Source organism: Eptesicus fuscus, chromosome 10, assembly GCF_027574615.1.
Source record: "Eptesicus fuscus isolate TK198812 chromosome 10, DD_ASM_mEF_20220401, whole genome shotgun sequence".
Lineage (NCBI taxonomy): Eukaryota > Metazoa > Chordata > Mammalia > Chiroptera > Vespertilionidae > Eptesicus > Eptesicus fuscus.
This window is the reverse complement of record NC_072482.1, coordinates 45453446-45470704: the sequence shown is the minus strand read 5'-3', so window position 1 is coordinate 45470704 and position 17259 is coordinate 45453446. Positions and strand designations below refer to the sequence as shown.

The window sequence follows — 17259 nt, the reverse complement described above, 5'->3', positions numbered from 1 at the left end:
TGGCATCCTAACTGGTCCTCCAACGTCTGGAGTGATCTTCCTTAATCTCTAGTGATTGCCCCTTGCTTTCAGGGCAAAGACCAAAATTTAGATTTGAAGCTGGTTTACTCTCTTCTTTATCACAGCTTGGTTTCTCCATATGTTTTGCCATTGATGCAAAAATAACTGATTATTTTTACTTATAAACAATGGTCTTAAAAAATTTGAAGTGTAAGCTATACATAACAAAATATTTAAATATTTTGAGAAAAATGGGTATTTTCTTTAAAGAAAAAATTAGCTGTTTATTTTAATATACTAGTAAACCTATATTCTTTGTAAGGTTTAAGGTGCAAACTTTGGTAAGTTTTAAAAAGAAGCATTTTCAAATTGAATTTTCCATCTGGTTATTAGTCTATACGGAAGGCAGTTAGGTTATATTAGATCCTTATATTTATTGTTTTCAATTTTATGATTTCATTGACATTTTGAATTGCTAATCTTTTATGGTTTGTCACCTAAAAATATTTTAAAATGGCCATTTGGCATTTTAATATGCTATAGGTAGTAGATCTTTTCACTTAATAACAGTTAGATCTTTTAATTTAATTTACAAAGTTGATAATACATATTTATTAGCTTTCTATAAAAGGGTTTTAATGATTTATGTAGCATAGTAAATTTTTATTTGTGGAAATGACTGATTAATTTCTAACCTTTTAAAAAGTCATATTTGATTTTACTTTTATCATCTGGAGACACGTTTCTAGATAAGAGCTTTTGTGCCATAAATAATCTATCGCTATGAAATAAAAACAGAATTATACATAATAATTTGTAAAACAGGTAATAATAAAAATCTTGAAAGTATATTCTTTATTTTTAAAAAGACTTTTGTTGTTTTATCTATCAGCTATACTGTGATTAGTAAAATATATGACTTTCTATATTGAGTCTATTTACTCTTAAGCAATAGTGTTATAGTTGGTTTTCTTTTATGTTTTTACTACTATCTTGATTTTCTATAAGGTGGGTTAGCTTGATTTTACGTCTCTTACATGAATCAGTTTGTATGTAAATTGAGTCAGCTTTGATTTTAATACTGCTTTCTTGTGAAATATTAATGTTTTTATTAAATCTTTACTACTTTCAGGTATATTGAATGTTATGGATAGATTGTAAAATGAAAATTGGAATTAGTCTAATGTCTTGTCTTGAAGTACATGATGAATTAGAGTGGTTTTCCTCTGTAGCGGGGATGATGTTACCATGGTGAGTGCTTCTGTTGCCATGACATTAGCTTGCATATTTTGATAGGTCTTCAGTTGAAGAAGGGCTCTGTTTCCTGGCAGGCTGGAAAAGTGTCATTCTGTCTTTTACCAAAATGTGTTATTTTTTTATTGAAGTATACAGTAATCTCCAAAGAATTGTAATGGCTAAGTGCCAAGAAAGAAATTACACCTTGCTTATTTTCTTTTTTTCCCCCCTGTTCAGCTTTTGGAACACAGCAAAATACTCTTAGCTTGCTTTGTGTAAGAAAGAAAAAGAAAATCATTTTTCTAGTTTTATTAATAAATAAAATGTTTGCTTTTCCATTGAATTTTGTTGACAAAATAAATAGCTAAAGATGAATAATTTGTAATCAGTCTCAGCTGGATATAAATATATACTGTTACCATACAACTAAGACATTGCTAATGATGATATATTGGTAGCAGAGAAAGGGTAAATAAATGTGATTAAGGACTCCACAAAAATGAAAGAATCAGTGAATTCTAAGAGAGTAAATATATAAAGTACAAAAGTTCTCATATCAATGATACATATTAAATAAAATGAATAGGGATAGTTCTTTCTAGTGATGACTTACATTTAATATAGAAACATTAATGGTAGGTGTTTTTTAAAATTTTTGTTTTATAATAGTATATTTTTTTTAAAAAAGAGAAACCATATGATCACCTCAATAGATTTCTTTTTAATTTTTTAAAAATTATTTTTATTGATTTCAGAGAGGAAGGGACAGGGAAAGAGATAGAAACATCAATGATGAGAGAGAATCATTGATCTTCTGCTTCCTGCATGCCCCCTACTGGGGATCAAGCCCACAACTCAGACATGTGCCCTTGACTGGAATCAAACCTGGGACCCTTCAGTCCTCAGGCCGGTGCTGTATCCACTGAGCCAAACCAGCTAGAGCTATAGTGGTATATTTTTAATTTCTAACTAGGTAATACAGAAATTTTAACAATTAGTAAAAAAAAAAAAAGTCTTCCTCTTGCACTTCTCTTTTTCCTCATTTATCTATTGCTGTTTAAAATTTATCTCTTTATAGTTTCTTTATGCACTTATAAACAAATACAAATACTTTAATACATTCTTATTCCCATCTCACTTTTCAAGAAAAGTAGCATATTTTGCACTTCGCTTTTCATAATTTGTCCCAGTCGTATTTTTAAATGTATATTTTATTAGTGATATCATTTTTGCATCTGGGAACATATTGGAATCAGCAAAAAGATGAGGAGTTATTATTGACATTTCCCAACCCTTATGCTTATGACAATTCAGAATTTTGGAAGGAAATATTTAAAAGCATGCATTTTATCAATTTATAATAAAAAAGGGATTCTCTTTTTGTTGTCAAAGTTTAGTGATACCACTAGTGGCTCTTTCTATTGCTAGACCAATTCATTTTGTAACAGCTACAAACTGAAATCCTATATAATAAAGAGCTAATAGGCTAATTAGACTAGATGGCGGAACGACCTTCCAGAACGACCAGTGGGTGGGGCCACAGGGCCAAGGCATCTGGGGCTGCAAGGGCTGAGCCTCTTGCACGAATTTCGGGCATTGGGCCTCTAGTATTGCATAAATGAGAACATATTTGCACAAACTTTTTTCCTGCTTCAAAATATTTTCTTTTTTGTATTAGTCCCATTTATCCTTGGAATAATAAATTAAATATTGGTGTTGTTTTCTTGGGGAAGCTGACTAGGTGAATGTGATTTTCCCATAACAAATAGCTAAAAATGAATAATTTGTAATACTCTTCATACCAGTAGTAGGAGCATAGATAATTATTTTAGTGACTAGAGGCCCGATGCACGAAATTTGTGAACAGGGCGGGTGTGTGTCCCTCAGCCCAGCCTGCACCCTCTCCAATCTGGGACCCACTGGGATCGGGCCTAAACGGGAAGTCGGACATCCCTCTCACAATCCAGGACTGCTGGCTCCCAGCCGCTCGCCTGCCTGTCTGCCTGCCTGCCTGATTGTCCCTAACTGCTTTTGCCTACCAGCCTGATTACCCCCTAACCACTCCCTTGCCAGCCTGATTGATGCCTAACTGCCTTCCCCTGCCAGCCTGATTGCCCCTAACTGCCCTCCCCTGCCCGCCTAATCACCCCTAACTGCCTTCCCCTGCTTTCCTGATTGCCCCTAACTGCCCTCCCCTGCTGGCCTGGTCACCCCTAACTGTCCTCCCCTGCAGGCCTGGTCACCCCAAACTGTCCTCCCCTCCTGGCCTGGTCACCCTTAACTGCCCTCCCTTGCCAGCCTGGTCACCCCTAACTGCCCTCCCCTCCTGGCCTGGTCATCCCTAACTGCCCTCCCTTGCCAGCCTGGTCACCCCTAACTGCCCTCCCCTGCCGGCCTGGTCACCCTCAACTGCCCTCCCCTGCCGGCCATCTTGAGGCAGCCGTCTTGTGTCCACATGGGGGTGGCCATCTTGTGTGTTTGAGTGATGGTCAATTTGCATATTACCTCTTTATTAGATAGGATACTATGCAGTACAAATTCGCAAAAAGGAGGTTAATGTAGTTGATTAATGTAAAGTAACTAGCCTTCAGATGTTACTTGTATTGAGAGTTGATCACCTAGCAGTAGACTGCTTTTATTTAGACACGTGTCTACCTAAGAAGAGGAGAAACTGTGTGTGGGCTAGCTCAAAAAGTTAGTGAATTTTATATCAGATGACAGTAGACTTGGATACTGCGTGAAAGTTAATCCTGGGTTGTGGAATATATTAACTCACCCTTTCGTCTGATAAATGTCATATACATTGCTGAGTTTTAGAAATCATAACAATGAATAAAGACAGGGTTTCTGCCCTCAAATGGGCTTAGCATTCTGTGAAGAAACTTGGCATAGCAGCAAATTACATTACGGTGTGTAAGGTAAAAGTGTGCAGACTGACGGACTAGGGGAAGCATTAGAGTGGACACAGAGAGTAGGGTCAGGATGCATTGGGAGATGAGGCGTATGCTAAAGACAAGACAGGATACCTGGTTCAGGAAGGCTCTCCCTGATGTATTAGTGGTAGAGACAGGCTAAATGTTTTAGCTGCTGGAGAAGTTTATTAGGTTTTCTGAGCTTTCTCTTACCAGGAAGCTAGCCAGGCCACTTACCAGTTGTTTTCTCCTCCTACTTACAACTCCACACACAACTAGACTAAGAGTAATTAGAAAACAATTGACTTAAAATTGGTTTCCTTTGGAACAGTTTTATATTCTCAACTCATGAGATCATCTAACCCAACCTTTTTAGTCTTTAATTATTTGCTTTGGATAAATGAGACATTATATTTTGTTAATGGTAGAAAGATTTCTGTGTTACAGTGATTTGGGAACATTTTGGACAAGTCATAACCTTTCTGGTTATAAATTTGTTTATTATCTATAATAAGAGGGAATTTACTGCATGCTTTCAGGGCCCTTCATTTTTCTAGTATTTTTACCCAGGTCTAGTAACTAGTCTTGATACTAATGAGGTATTTTCATTTAACTTTCCATTACCCATATTTCCTTATTTGAGGAATTTTAAAATCACTTGTAGTTAAATTTTAAAATCACTTGTAGTTCTATGAAACTGCCCAGATATAGAAACCAAAGCTGAATTTTCAGAAGTCTTTGTGTAACTATAGTTTTAAAAAATTGTTTCCTTAGAAATGTAAGCCACAGGTTGTTTTTTTTAAATATTGAAACAACAGCCAGAACAAATTAATTAGACTTGTGAATGAGATAATAAAATAGTAATCAATGTATTTTTGAGTAAGTTTTCCAACCTGAATATGCCAAGAACCTTCATTAGTTCTCTAGTAATTTTACTCTCAAATCACAACCTCAGTTTCCATAATTAGCCCTAAAACATTTTTAAATAAATGAGAAATGTCAGCAAACTTTTGAAAGTGGAATTCTCCATTGCGCGCCCCCCTCTCCCAGCCCCCTGCTTCTTTCCCTGATACCTTCCTACTATTTCTACCAAGGAAGTGACATTTCAGAATGGAATTTAAGTGATTGCCTTGACGTATTTTTTTTTTTTTTTTTGAGAATGGCTTTTCCCTCTCTATGTCAATTAACAGCATAGAGTAGTGAGCCAACTTAGTCTCAGAAAACTTGATCATACCTCCTCAGCTCAAATACATTCCTGGAATTTTCTTGTAAGCTAATTGTTTTTCAGAATTCAACTCATGCATTTCTCTTATTCAAGAAAACTTTCTTTACCCTTGTCCCACTGATTTTGATGTTTCTCTGTTGTACTTACTTAGCAACTCCTGTGTTCATTTTTGCACTTCTGTGATGTTTGTTGAGGAATAGATTAAAAAGCCTCATGTGGTTCAGCTCATATCTTCTCCAGTTAGTATAGTACCAAGCACATAGTAGGTACTTAGTATTGAATGAATGACTTTCCTTTTATACAGGGTACTTATATGTCTTGTTTTACACAATAGCTATTTGCTTCTCAGTGAAACGTAGACAAAAGATCCACTCAAGTCACTAAATCTAGAGTTGTTTTACTCTTCTATTTAGTAGCCTTAATAGTTAGAATTTATCCTGTTTTCTTTAAAACAAAATGCTAGAACAACAACAATAATAAAATTAATATTGTGGTAAGACCAGGGGTCTTTCTTAGCTTCAGGATGTGATCCTGTGAAGAAAGCATTATGGTTTTAGTGTAGGGCCTGGAATATGTATTATGGTAACATATCTGGTCACTTACTAGTGGAAGTCGTAGAGTAGGGCTGCAAAGCATTGTAGGTATTTCTGGTGTAGACATTCTGTTTTAGGCAAGCAAAATGATATTATTACATTTTTACAAGCAAGATGGATGAAGCCCACATTTTGAACTGCTTAAAATCATGGAGTAGGTAGTTATTAGAGACAAAGAGGAACTAAATATCTTGCTGTTATTGCTATTATTACAGTTATCTTCCTTTACATCAGAGTTTTTCAACTTTGGTAGAATTGACATTTTGAGCTGGATAATTCTTTGTTGTGGCTAGCTGCCTGTACATTGCAGGATGTTTAGAAACATCCCTGGCCTCTACCCACTAGATGGCAGTAGCATTCCCTCCCTTCCCCAGTGTGACAACTAAAAAATGCCAAATATTCCCTGGAGGGCAAAATTGCCTCTTAGTTGAGAATCATTGCTTTATTCCACAGAATAATATCACTTATGCCTCCATTTTGTTTTCTCTTTATTTTTGTTTTAGAGACTTCTCTTTGGCACATGGCCATTCTCTACCTCTAAAGCCAGCCTCTGCTCTTACTTGGTAAACATTTTCCTAAACATTTTTTTTTGTTGCCTGACATTTGCATTCATTACATTTTTTATGATAATGGACATCTCAGGATATAGTAGTAATTGTCTTTAGACATAATCTATCCCCAATTTTTTATTTGAGAGCTCATCTGGTAGATTCAGATTTATTTCTATAGAACTAAGTATTGTATGTATCAGTTAAATATAGCTTTGATAATTATTTTCATTTAGATATATGCTAGTGCATTTAATGAAATTGAAATGCATTGCTCCCTAATTATACACTGGAACATGTAGCTTGAAAGAATGTTTTTGTATCCTTGTTTATATTTGAGCAAGATTCTGCATTTCATTTGATAACTCACAAGTACTTATTTTTAAAAGGCTTAAATCCTTGTATTATGTAAATGTAATACATTTGCCCTTATTATTTTGGAGATTGTAAAAAAATGATTCTTTTTAATAATTGATATACATAATGTTTCATGAATATTGCTAATTTAAATAATTTCATAATTATTATAATAATAATTATTATTCATAAAATAATTCATTTAAAAATAAAGTTAACTATACCTGAGACTAATATTTTGTAGTAAGTTTTAAGCTTTTACATTTTATTATTTTCATTATCAAGTGTTTATGGAACATTTTACTAGGTATTTCATAGGCATATAATTAGATAGGATTTTTGCTGAAGTAGAATTTACATTCTAATAGGTGTTTAAATATATTTAAATCATGGAATCTATGTCATTGTTGAATTTGCATTCAGTAATTGAGAACTCTAGTATTTTAAAAATATACTTTTCTAACATTTTTATACATTTTATTAATTTTCATAAATGTGTTTTGAAATTCCCAATCAAGTCCAGAATTTCAAATTAACATAAATGATTTGATGTACTGTGAGATGAGGAGTGGCTTAAGTTTCTGAATTATTGCTTATAAAAACAGAAGAGTTGGTTGGTATGTGCTGTATTTTCTTTTCTTTTTATTTACATGCTGTATTTTCATTAGGAATCTTGATTTCCAGAGAGAAGAATGTAAAAGATATTTAATATTTATTGTACAAATAATATCATATTAAAATTCTTTTAGGGTTTGTTAGTTACCTATTATGAAGTATTTTAAAACGATACAATCATTAATCTTTCCTTAATTTTGTAACTTAGATTTATAGTGGTTTCTAATGCATAGTCAGAAGTAAATAGGGAACAGAAGTAAATGATGGTTGTGTGTAAGTATGACATTCCCTTGGCAGAGGTTGTGAATGGGGTCGGGGTGGGACAGTAACACTCTTTTCTCCCCTTACTCTTTTCCCCCCTCACTACCATCATGAACCACTCGTATTAAAGGTCTGTGACATTTCTGTCAGGTACACTTTTTAAGAAAAAAAGACAATTTTATCAGATTCTTTTCATTAATAGGTTGACAATTAGAACATTTTTCAATTTTAGCATTTATAAAAAATTATTTTAAGCAAGTCTAAGATTTATTTGTGATCATCCTGAAGTATATTGTTGTAGTGTACCCCCGAATCTCACAAAGGACGCCTCAATCAAAAAGTCAAATTATGGAGTCATTTATTCAAAAGCTGGCAGTTACGAGGGGACATAAGCACTCCAAATCTCGCAACCCCGAAATGCTGGCCACATCAGGCTTATATAGGCAGAATATCACAAAGGTATCGATTACATCTTTGGGTTTGGAATAAGGAACCTGGTTTGCACAAAGCAGTTACAGAAGTGAGATTGAGCAAGTTAGTTATCTATAAAGATTAATTATAGTTTTGGGTCTTCGGATCACTGAATCAACAGAAACACATTATCTGGAGCCACTGAGGCAATTTAGAATAATAATAAAGAGAATATACAAATTGACCATCACACCCTCGCACAAGATGGCCGCTCCCATGTGCTCAAAAGATAGCCGGCAGGGGAAGGCAGTTGTGGGCAATCAGGCCAGCAGGGGAGGGCATTTAGGGGCAACCAGGCCAGCAGGGGAGGGCAGTTGGGGGCGACCAGGCCGGCAGGGGAGGGAAGTTGGGGGTGACCGGGCCTGCAGGGGAGGGAGGGCAGTTGGGGGGGACCAGGCCTGCAGGGGAGGGCAGTTAGGGGTGACTGGGCTGGCAGGGGAGGGCAGTTAGGGGTGACCAGGCCTGCAGGGGGGGGGCAGTTGGGGGCGACCAGGCCTGCAGGGGAGGGCAGTTGGGGGCGACCAGGCCTGCAGGGGAGGGCAGTTGGGGGCGACCAGGCCGGCAGGGGAGCAGTTAGGTGTCGATCAGGCTGGCAGGGGAGTGGTTAGGGGGTGATCAGGCTGGCAGGCAGAAGCAGTTAGGGGCAATCAGGCAGGCAGGCAGGTGAGCGGTTGGGAGCCAGCAGTCCCGGATTGTGAGAGGGATGTCCGACTGCCGGTTTAGGCCCGATCCCCCACAGGGATCGGGCCTAAACCGGCAGTCGGACATCCCCCAAGGGGTTCCAGATTGGAGACGGTGCAGGCTGGGCTGAGGGACACCTCCCCCCCCACCCCCAGTGTACGAATTTTGTGCACTGGGCCTCTAGTTTAGAATAATTGTGCTGTCCTGGTCTTGGGACCACTGAGTCAACTGGAACACATTATCTGTAGCCACTGAGGCAATTTAGGGTAATTGTGCTGTCCTGGTGTCCAGATACAGAAGAATGTGCTTCGATAACCAGTAAGATCATAATCAATGGGATATTCAAACCACCAACAATGGAGTATTCCATCGATTTGAATAGCATACATAAGTTCAGAAAATCAAAGTAACTTTTCTATTGTTTTAGCAAGCAAATAAGTACAGAAGCCAAAACAGCAGGGTTAAAGTTAAACTGCAGTTTCTACCTGAGATGATTGCTACCATACTTCATATATGTTACCTAAATGAATCTTTTAGGGTAAAAACTTCCATTGAAATATTATATATTTGATTTTATATTCATTCATGTTTAAACATAAGACTTAGAGGAAAATAGCATATATTATGTTCTTAAATTTTCTATCAACTTCAGTGATTTGTCTTTCTCAGCAAAACTAAAGTTATACTAAATTTGTCATATAAACTTCTATTTGAAATAAGTGAACCTGTGACTAGGGTTTATGCATTTTTTTCTCAAACTTATGAAAATCTGTTAGAATGCAGTTGACTTGTATATTTTAAAAATTTATTAATAATGAGAACACTTAACAGTTTTTCCTTCCTTAGTATCCTTTTCATAATATGGTCCCACTCCCCGTAATGCCCTCGCTGAATCAACGTACTAGCTTCTCCTTCAGTAGATCCTATATTTTCCTACTCCTATGTTTTGCACGTATTTACTTCATGTTGCAAGTCTGCATGAGTGAATATTCTTTAAGGCTTGTAGGGTTTACTCTTCTATAGTCAGTCCTTAAGCCACACAAATAAAGTATTTTCTTTTTACTATGTTTCTAGAATATATTTTAAACATTTTTTCCTTTAGTCTCTTTAATTTTATAGACAGTGTTATAGACATTTCCACTATTTCCAAAATTTTACATCACACCAAACAGAAATTCTTTAACCATTAAGCAATAACTCTTCTGCTTCTCTACCCTCCAGCTTCTTATATTTCTAATCTACTTTCTATCACTGTGAATTTGCCTATTCTGGATTTTTCTTATAAGTGGACTCATACAATTTTTGTTCTTTTGTGTCTGGCTTATTTAACTTAGCATAATGTTTTTAGGATCTGTTCATTTTTGTAGCTTGTATCAGAACTTCATTCCTTTTTATGGCTGAATATTATTCTGTTGTATGTATATACCACAATTTATTTATCCATTTATATGATGGTGGAAATGTAGGTTGTTTTCACCTTTTCACTTGTAAATAATGCTGCAGTGAATATAAGCAATGTAAATATTATTTTCAGTTTTTTTGGATGTACTTAGGAATGGGGTTGTGCTGAGTCCTAGGGTAATTTTATGTTTAACTTTTTGAGGAACCATCAAACTGTTACCCAGAGTGGCTGCATCATTATATATTCCTTATAGCAAAGTATGTGGCTTCTAATTTTGCCACATCCTCTCCAATACTTGTTATTTTCCTTTTTTTTTTTTTTTTTTGAAAAAATGATAGCCTCCCTAGCAGGTTTGAAGTGGTTTATTGTGGCTTTGATTTGCATTTTTTGCATTTCCCTCCTGGCTAATGATAGTGAGCATCTTTTCATGTGCTTATTGGCCATTTGTATATCTTCTGGAGAGAAAAGTCTATTCAAGTTCTGTGACAGTTGTTTAATTGGGTTGTTTGTCTTTTTGTTGTTGAGTTTTATAAATTCTTTATTTTGGATATTAAGCTTTTATCAGATATCTGATTTACATGTATTTTCCTTAATTCTATAGGTTGTCTTTTCACTTTTTTTATTATGTCTTGTGATGCACAGAAGTTTTTAAAATTTTGATGAAGTACAATTTATCTTTTTTAAAAAAATTTACTCATGCTTTTAGTGTCATATCTCAGAATCTACTGCCAGAATCAAGATTATGAAAATTTACCCCTGTGTTCTTCTAGGAGTTTTATGGTTTTAGCTGTTGTATTTAGGTTGTTAGTCCATTTAATTTAATTTTTGTATGGGTGGGAGGTAGGGATCCAACTTCGTTCGTTTTGCATGTGGAAACGCAGCTGTTCCAGCATCATTTGTTGAAGAGAGTAGTCTCTCTTTCCATTTAATGGACTGAGGACACCTGTTAAAAAATCAATTGGCTATCAACATATGGGTTTATTTCTGTTACTCTCAATTCTGTTCCATTGGTTTGTATGTTCCTATCTCAGTAACTCTGTTTAGATGATTGTAGCCTTGTACTAAATTTTGAAATTGGGAACTGTGAGTCCTCCAACTTTATTCTCTTTTCAAGATTGTTTTGACTCTTGAGGGTCTCTTGCAACTCCATGTGAAATTGAGGATCAGCTTTTCTATTTTTGCACAAAAGGCTGTTAGAATTTTGATAGGGATTGCATTGAATCTCTAGATGACTTTGGGTAGTATTGACATCTTAGAAATATTAAGTATCTCTAAATTGCTGTTCTGAGATCAATTCCCATGTGGGACAGGAGTTTTCTCTGCATCAACAAGCAATTCTTTGACACCATCTACCCAGAGATAGCATCAAATTCCACAGGCTGAGGTCTCAGTCCTGTAAGACTTCCCGCACTTCCCACTTCAGACATCAGTCTCATGCTCAGGCTGTAGATTGGAGGTTCTAATGACCACCCCCCTCCTTAGACTTTAGTTGCCAGTCATAAGTCCAGGTTGTTTCCTGTACTTCCTAGCAACTGGCCATAAATCAGAGGTTCCCATGACTCCGCCCTAATGTTCTTTTAGTTTGTTAGAGTGGATCACAGAACTCAGAGAAACACTTAACTTACTAAATTAGGGGTTTAATGTAAAAGGAACAGCCAGAAGGAAGAGATGCATGGGGCAAGGTATGGGGTAGGGGCATGGAGCTTCTATGTTCTCTCCAGCCATGCTACTTTCCTCTAGTCTCCACATGTCCACCAACTTGGATTGTTTTTGACAGCTTTATTACACAGGATTGATTAAATCATTACCTGTAGGCCATGGATCCAGCCTCCAGCCCTTCTTCCCTCCCCTGAATTCAGAGGGTGGGACTGAAAGTTCAAAACCTCCAATCACAAGGTTGGCTCCCTTGTCCATCAGCCCCTATTCTTAGGTGTTTAAAAAATCCTCATTAACATAAGAAAATAACTTTATTACTCTCATCATTTAGGGAATTCCAAGGGTTTTAGGAGCTCTGTGTCAGAAAGAGGGAGGAGGACCAAATAATTATTTCCTATTATTAATCCCAATATCATACTTCCTATGTATGAACATGGCATATCTTTCCATTTTCAGGTCTTTATCCCTTTCAGTAATGTTTTGCAGTTTTCATTATACAAATCATTCACTTCCTTGGTTAAATTAATTCCTAAGTATATTGTGCTTTTAGATGTTATTGTAAATGCAATTGCTTTCTTAATTTTTTTCTTGGATTGTTGATTGCTATTTTATAGAAACACGACTATTTTATGTTGATAATACCACCAAAAAATGAAATTATTAGAAATAAATTTAACAGAAGTTGTGCAAGACCTGTATATTGAAAACTACGAAACATTGCTGAAAGTTAGGAAGGCCTAAATAAATAGATTTGCAGTGTTCATGAATTGGAAGAATCAATATTACAATGTTTTTTTTCCCCTAATTGACCTATTGATTCAGTGCAATCCTAATTAAAATCCTTGTAGACTTATTATTCATAGAAATTGACAAGCTGATTTAAAATTTATGTGGAAATATAAATGCTACATTAGATAAAAGAGTTTAGAAAAAGAAGAACAAAGTTTGAGGAATAAAGGACCTGGTTTCAAAACGTATAAAGCTACAGTAGTCGAGCTAGTGTGTTGTTAGCAGGAAGAAGGGCCTGTTTATCAGTGCAGCGCACTGGGGAGAATAGAAATAGCTCTGTATCTATAAATAATTGGTTTTGACAATGGTGCCAAGGCAGCTCAGTGAGGAAAAGATAATCTCTTCAACAACTGGTGCTGGATCGATTGGCTATCCATCTGTCTGTCATACAGTGAACCTAGTCCTTATTTCACACCATATAAAGAAGTTAACCTCAAATGGATTACATACCTTAACATAAGAACTAAAACTATAAAATTTCTCTAAGAAAACATAGAAGATTACAGCAAAGATTCCTTAAAGAGGGCCCAGAAAGCACAAATTATAAAAATTGATGACTTTGAGAAGATGCTCAACATCACTAATTATTAGGGAAATGCAAATCAGAAAAAGTGAGCTATCACCTCATACCTGTCAGGATGGTCATTATCAAAAAGTCAAAAGATAAATGGATGAGGATGTGGAAGCACAGGGAACCATGTGCATTGTTGGTAGGAATGTAAATTGATACAGCTATTATGAAAAACAGTATGAAGTTTTCTCAAACAATTAAAAAATAGAACTACCGTATAACCCAGCAATACCACTCCTCAGTATGTATCCAAAAGAAATAAAACCAGTATCTTGGAGAAGTATCTACATTCCCATGTTTATTGTAGCATTATTCACAGTGCCAAAATATGGAAACAATCTAAGTGTCTGTTGACAGATGAATGGATAAAGAAAAATCTGGTATGTGTGTGTGTGCGCGTGTGCGTGCGCGCGCGCGCGCGCATACACACACACACACACACACACACACACACAGAGGAATATTATTCAGCCTTAAAAAAGAAATCCTGCCATTTACAACAATATGGATGAACCTTGAATACATTATGCTAAGTGAAACAAGCCAGACACATATTTGTGGAAACTTAAAAAAAAAAAAAAGAAAAGTTGAATTAAGAGAATAGAGTGGTGGTTACCAGAGGCTGGGGGATAGGGGAAAAACTTTTCAGTTATAAGATGAGTAAGTTTTGGAGATCTAATGTATAGCATGGTGACTACAATTAATAGTGATAATATATATTTGGTAAGAAAGTAGATTTTCAATGTCCTTATGACCAAAAAGAAAAAAAAGGCACTATGTGAGAAGATGGATATGTTAGTTAACTTGATTGTGGTGATTATTTCACAGTGTATACATAAGTCAAAACATCATGTTGTTCACCGTAAATTCTTATTTCTCAATCATACCTCAATAAGGTTGGAAGAAAAATGATTTTGATTTCATTAAAATAAAAAATAACTTTACTCTTCAAAAGAAATTGTTATGAAAATGAAAAGGCAAGATAACAACTGGTAGAAAATATTTGCAGTACATATATCCAACCAAGACTACTTATCCAGAATATATAAACGACTTTTGCAAGTGAATAATGAGATTACCCAGTTAAAACAAGGATAAAATTTTGAACAGACTCTATACCAAAGAACATACACAGATAGCATATAAGCAAATTAAAGATCTTCAACATCTTTGGTTATTAGAAAAATACAAATGAAAATTATGAGACATACTTTAGAATTAAACATTAAAAAGACTATAATTCCTAGGCCTAAGGTAGATGAGGAGCAAATCGACCTCTCATATATTACTCATGGGAATAGAAAATGTTACAGCCACTTTGGAAAACAATTTGACAATTTCTTATGAAGTTAAACATACATTTATCATGTGACCCAGCCATTTTACTTCAAGCTATTTTCTCAAGAGTTATGAAGACATGTCTACAAAAATGTTCAGAGCAGCATTATTCATGATAGCCTAAAACTGGGAACAACCCAGATATCCATCAACTTGTAAATGCATGAATAGTTTGTGGTATATACATAAAATGGGATCCATCAGTAATAAAAAGGGATAAACTATCATTATGTGCACCAGCATAAATAAATTACAAAATCTTTGTTAAAAATTTCTTAGGAATTCTAGAAAAGGCACAACTATAGTGATAGAAAAGCCATTATTGCTAGAATTGGTGTGGGGAATTGACTGCCAATGTCAGGAGGAAACATTTTGGGTAATTGAAATGCTATGTAGCATATTTTGGTGATGGTTTACATAATTGTATCCATTTTGCTAATTTCATTGGTTAATTTTATTTATTATAAATGAGCCTACAGTGAAGTTAAACATAAAAAACCCCCAAAATTTAAAAATGATGAAACTTACTATAAGCCATAGAAAAATTAGAAAGAATATCAAGTTTAGTTCTTTTTCTGGACTTTCACAAATAAAGGTCTACATACTTTGGCAGGAAAATTGGAAAGGCCGTCAATAAGAAGGTAGATATCTAGCTTTACTCATCAGTTGAAGATAACAAAAATTATATTTGGAAAAGAATAGTAATTTTGCTTATTAAAAAGTAAGTTATACTATATTTAGTAAGTCAAATGTTAATTTCTTATCTTCTTATTAACTATTATCTTTTTAATTCACTTTAGAAATATAAACCTGGTCGATGTGATGATATTTTAAAATGGAAACCTCCCAGTCTGAATTCTGTGGATTTTCGCCTAAAGATAACAAGAATGGGAGGAGAAGGGTAAATATGCACCTTTGTTCCCCCACCATTTTTACGTGAACTAATACTATTTGTTTCAGGCTTCGTTGTTTACTTAATATTTTACATATACTTTACAAAAAATTAAAATACTATATTTTACAATATTCTTTATACACATATCTATACATCTACCTCATTTTCACAGATTACTTCTTTGACCTATTACAGTTAACATTTTGTAGCATCCTTTTAACTTTACTAAGTTTAGTCTTAAAACATAGTTATTTCTAAAATAAAAAATTAACTTCGTAAAAGTTAAAATAGATTTTATTTGAAAGTAATCCTGCCAAGTGAATTATAAATATGATCATTATTATAATTAAATATTTTGAAATAGCCTTTTTTACTTTGAAGAAACTACCTTATGTTTGCATTTGCATAGCAAATATTTATCCATGCTTTATAGGGTAAAGTTTTCATTGTTGAATTTTATTAAGATTTTTCATAATGTTAATTTAGTTTTAATTTTTTCATTTATTGATTAATCTTTTTAAAATGAATTTATTGTTTTATTTCACCTTGTTCCTAAAATTTTATTGTGTATTATGTAAGTAAATACATAATAGCAACATATGTAGTGTTTAATCAAGGAAATCATAAAGAGAAAGTAAGTAAGTTGACACTGGCAGAGAGATTAAAAGTTTACCCATGCATGCTCTGAAATCATTTTTACTTGCCAAAGGTAAACCATAGGTTTGCTTTTTTGTAGCTAATGGAATGAAGGATATGTGATCAGTTATATGAATCCAAACTCCAGAAGATTGTCTCTTAAGTGACTGTGCATTTTTTAATAAAGAATACTTTGCACTGTGTTGAATCTTAAGTAAAAAGGGGAGTTTAATAAATCACATAGGTGTCAGTTTTAAAGAAATAGAGTATTTAATACTTTACATACTTAAATAAGAGTTTGTGACTTAATAGCAAAGTACAGTTTAGTCAGAACAATTATGTGGGACCCCAAATGGGGTTTAGGTATTTTGCTCTGTGTGGTCTGATTTTATCCAAGGATAGATAGATAAATTTTTGACTATTTATAGGAATCTCTCTCTATGTATATATCTATCTATCTATCTATCTATCTATCTATATATATTTCATTAAGTAGTATAAAAGATTAAATAAGAGAAATAATATTGGCAACCCAGAACATCTGTACACCAGGTACCTTGTCAGGGAGAAGAGTCTTGGGTTTATTACTCATCAATACTTATCCAAATACTTACAATTTTTCTTAATCTTTGGATAAATATTGATATCAATATCAATTAATAGTTAATGAAGTATACATGATATAGGTATTATAGTAATGTACTACTAATATGAATAATTAAATATTAACACATATTTTTGGGAAACTGCCCCAAAACTATATTTATATTTTAAATCTTTGGAAAAGTATTGTTAAGTAGTAAATTCAAGTTTATTCTTCCTGACAAAGTATCTGGTACATACTAGTAGATGTTCTGGGTTGCCAGTTTACTGTGGAACCTGCACTGCAGTGGAGTGTAGGCTTGATATGTCTTCTGGAAGTGCCTGAGTGAAGTGCACATCACTTCTAAAACAGTGGCGGCTGAGGATTGATTCTGAGGAGGCCGCCTACATCCTTTTTTATTTTTTTAAAAGACACAGATGAATATGGTTCTTTGGAAATAAGACTTTAAATGAAGTAAGATTTGTTAAAT

General features: G+C 34.6%; 1 protein-coding gene across 5 annotated transcripts in view; it reads left to right on the top strand.

Annotated features, from left to right (window-relative positions):
• The window catches only part of RNGTT (RNA guanylyltransferase and 5'-phosphatase), a 185938-nt gene that overhangs the window by 101391 nt on the left and 67288 nt on the right, over window positions 1–17259 (top strand). For 3 of the 5 annotated variants that reach the window (XM_054722345.1, XM_054722344.1, XM_008147934.3), the window contains one exon: window positions 15456–15556. In XM_054722345.1, coding sequence (XP_054578320.1) covers window positions 15456–15556 — 101 coding nt within the window. Of the gene's footprint in view, window positions 1–6469; window positions 6530–15455; window positions 15557–17259 lie in introns of all 5 variants that reach the window. The other 2 variants (XM_054722343.1, XM_028132476.2) reach the window with 1 other exon arrangement.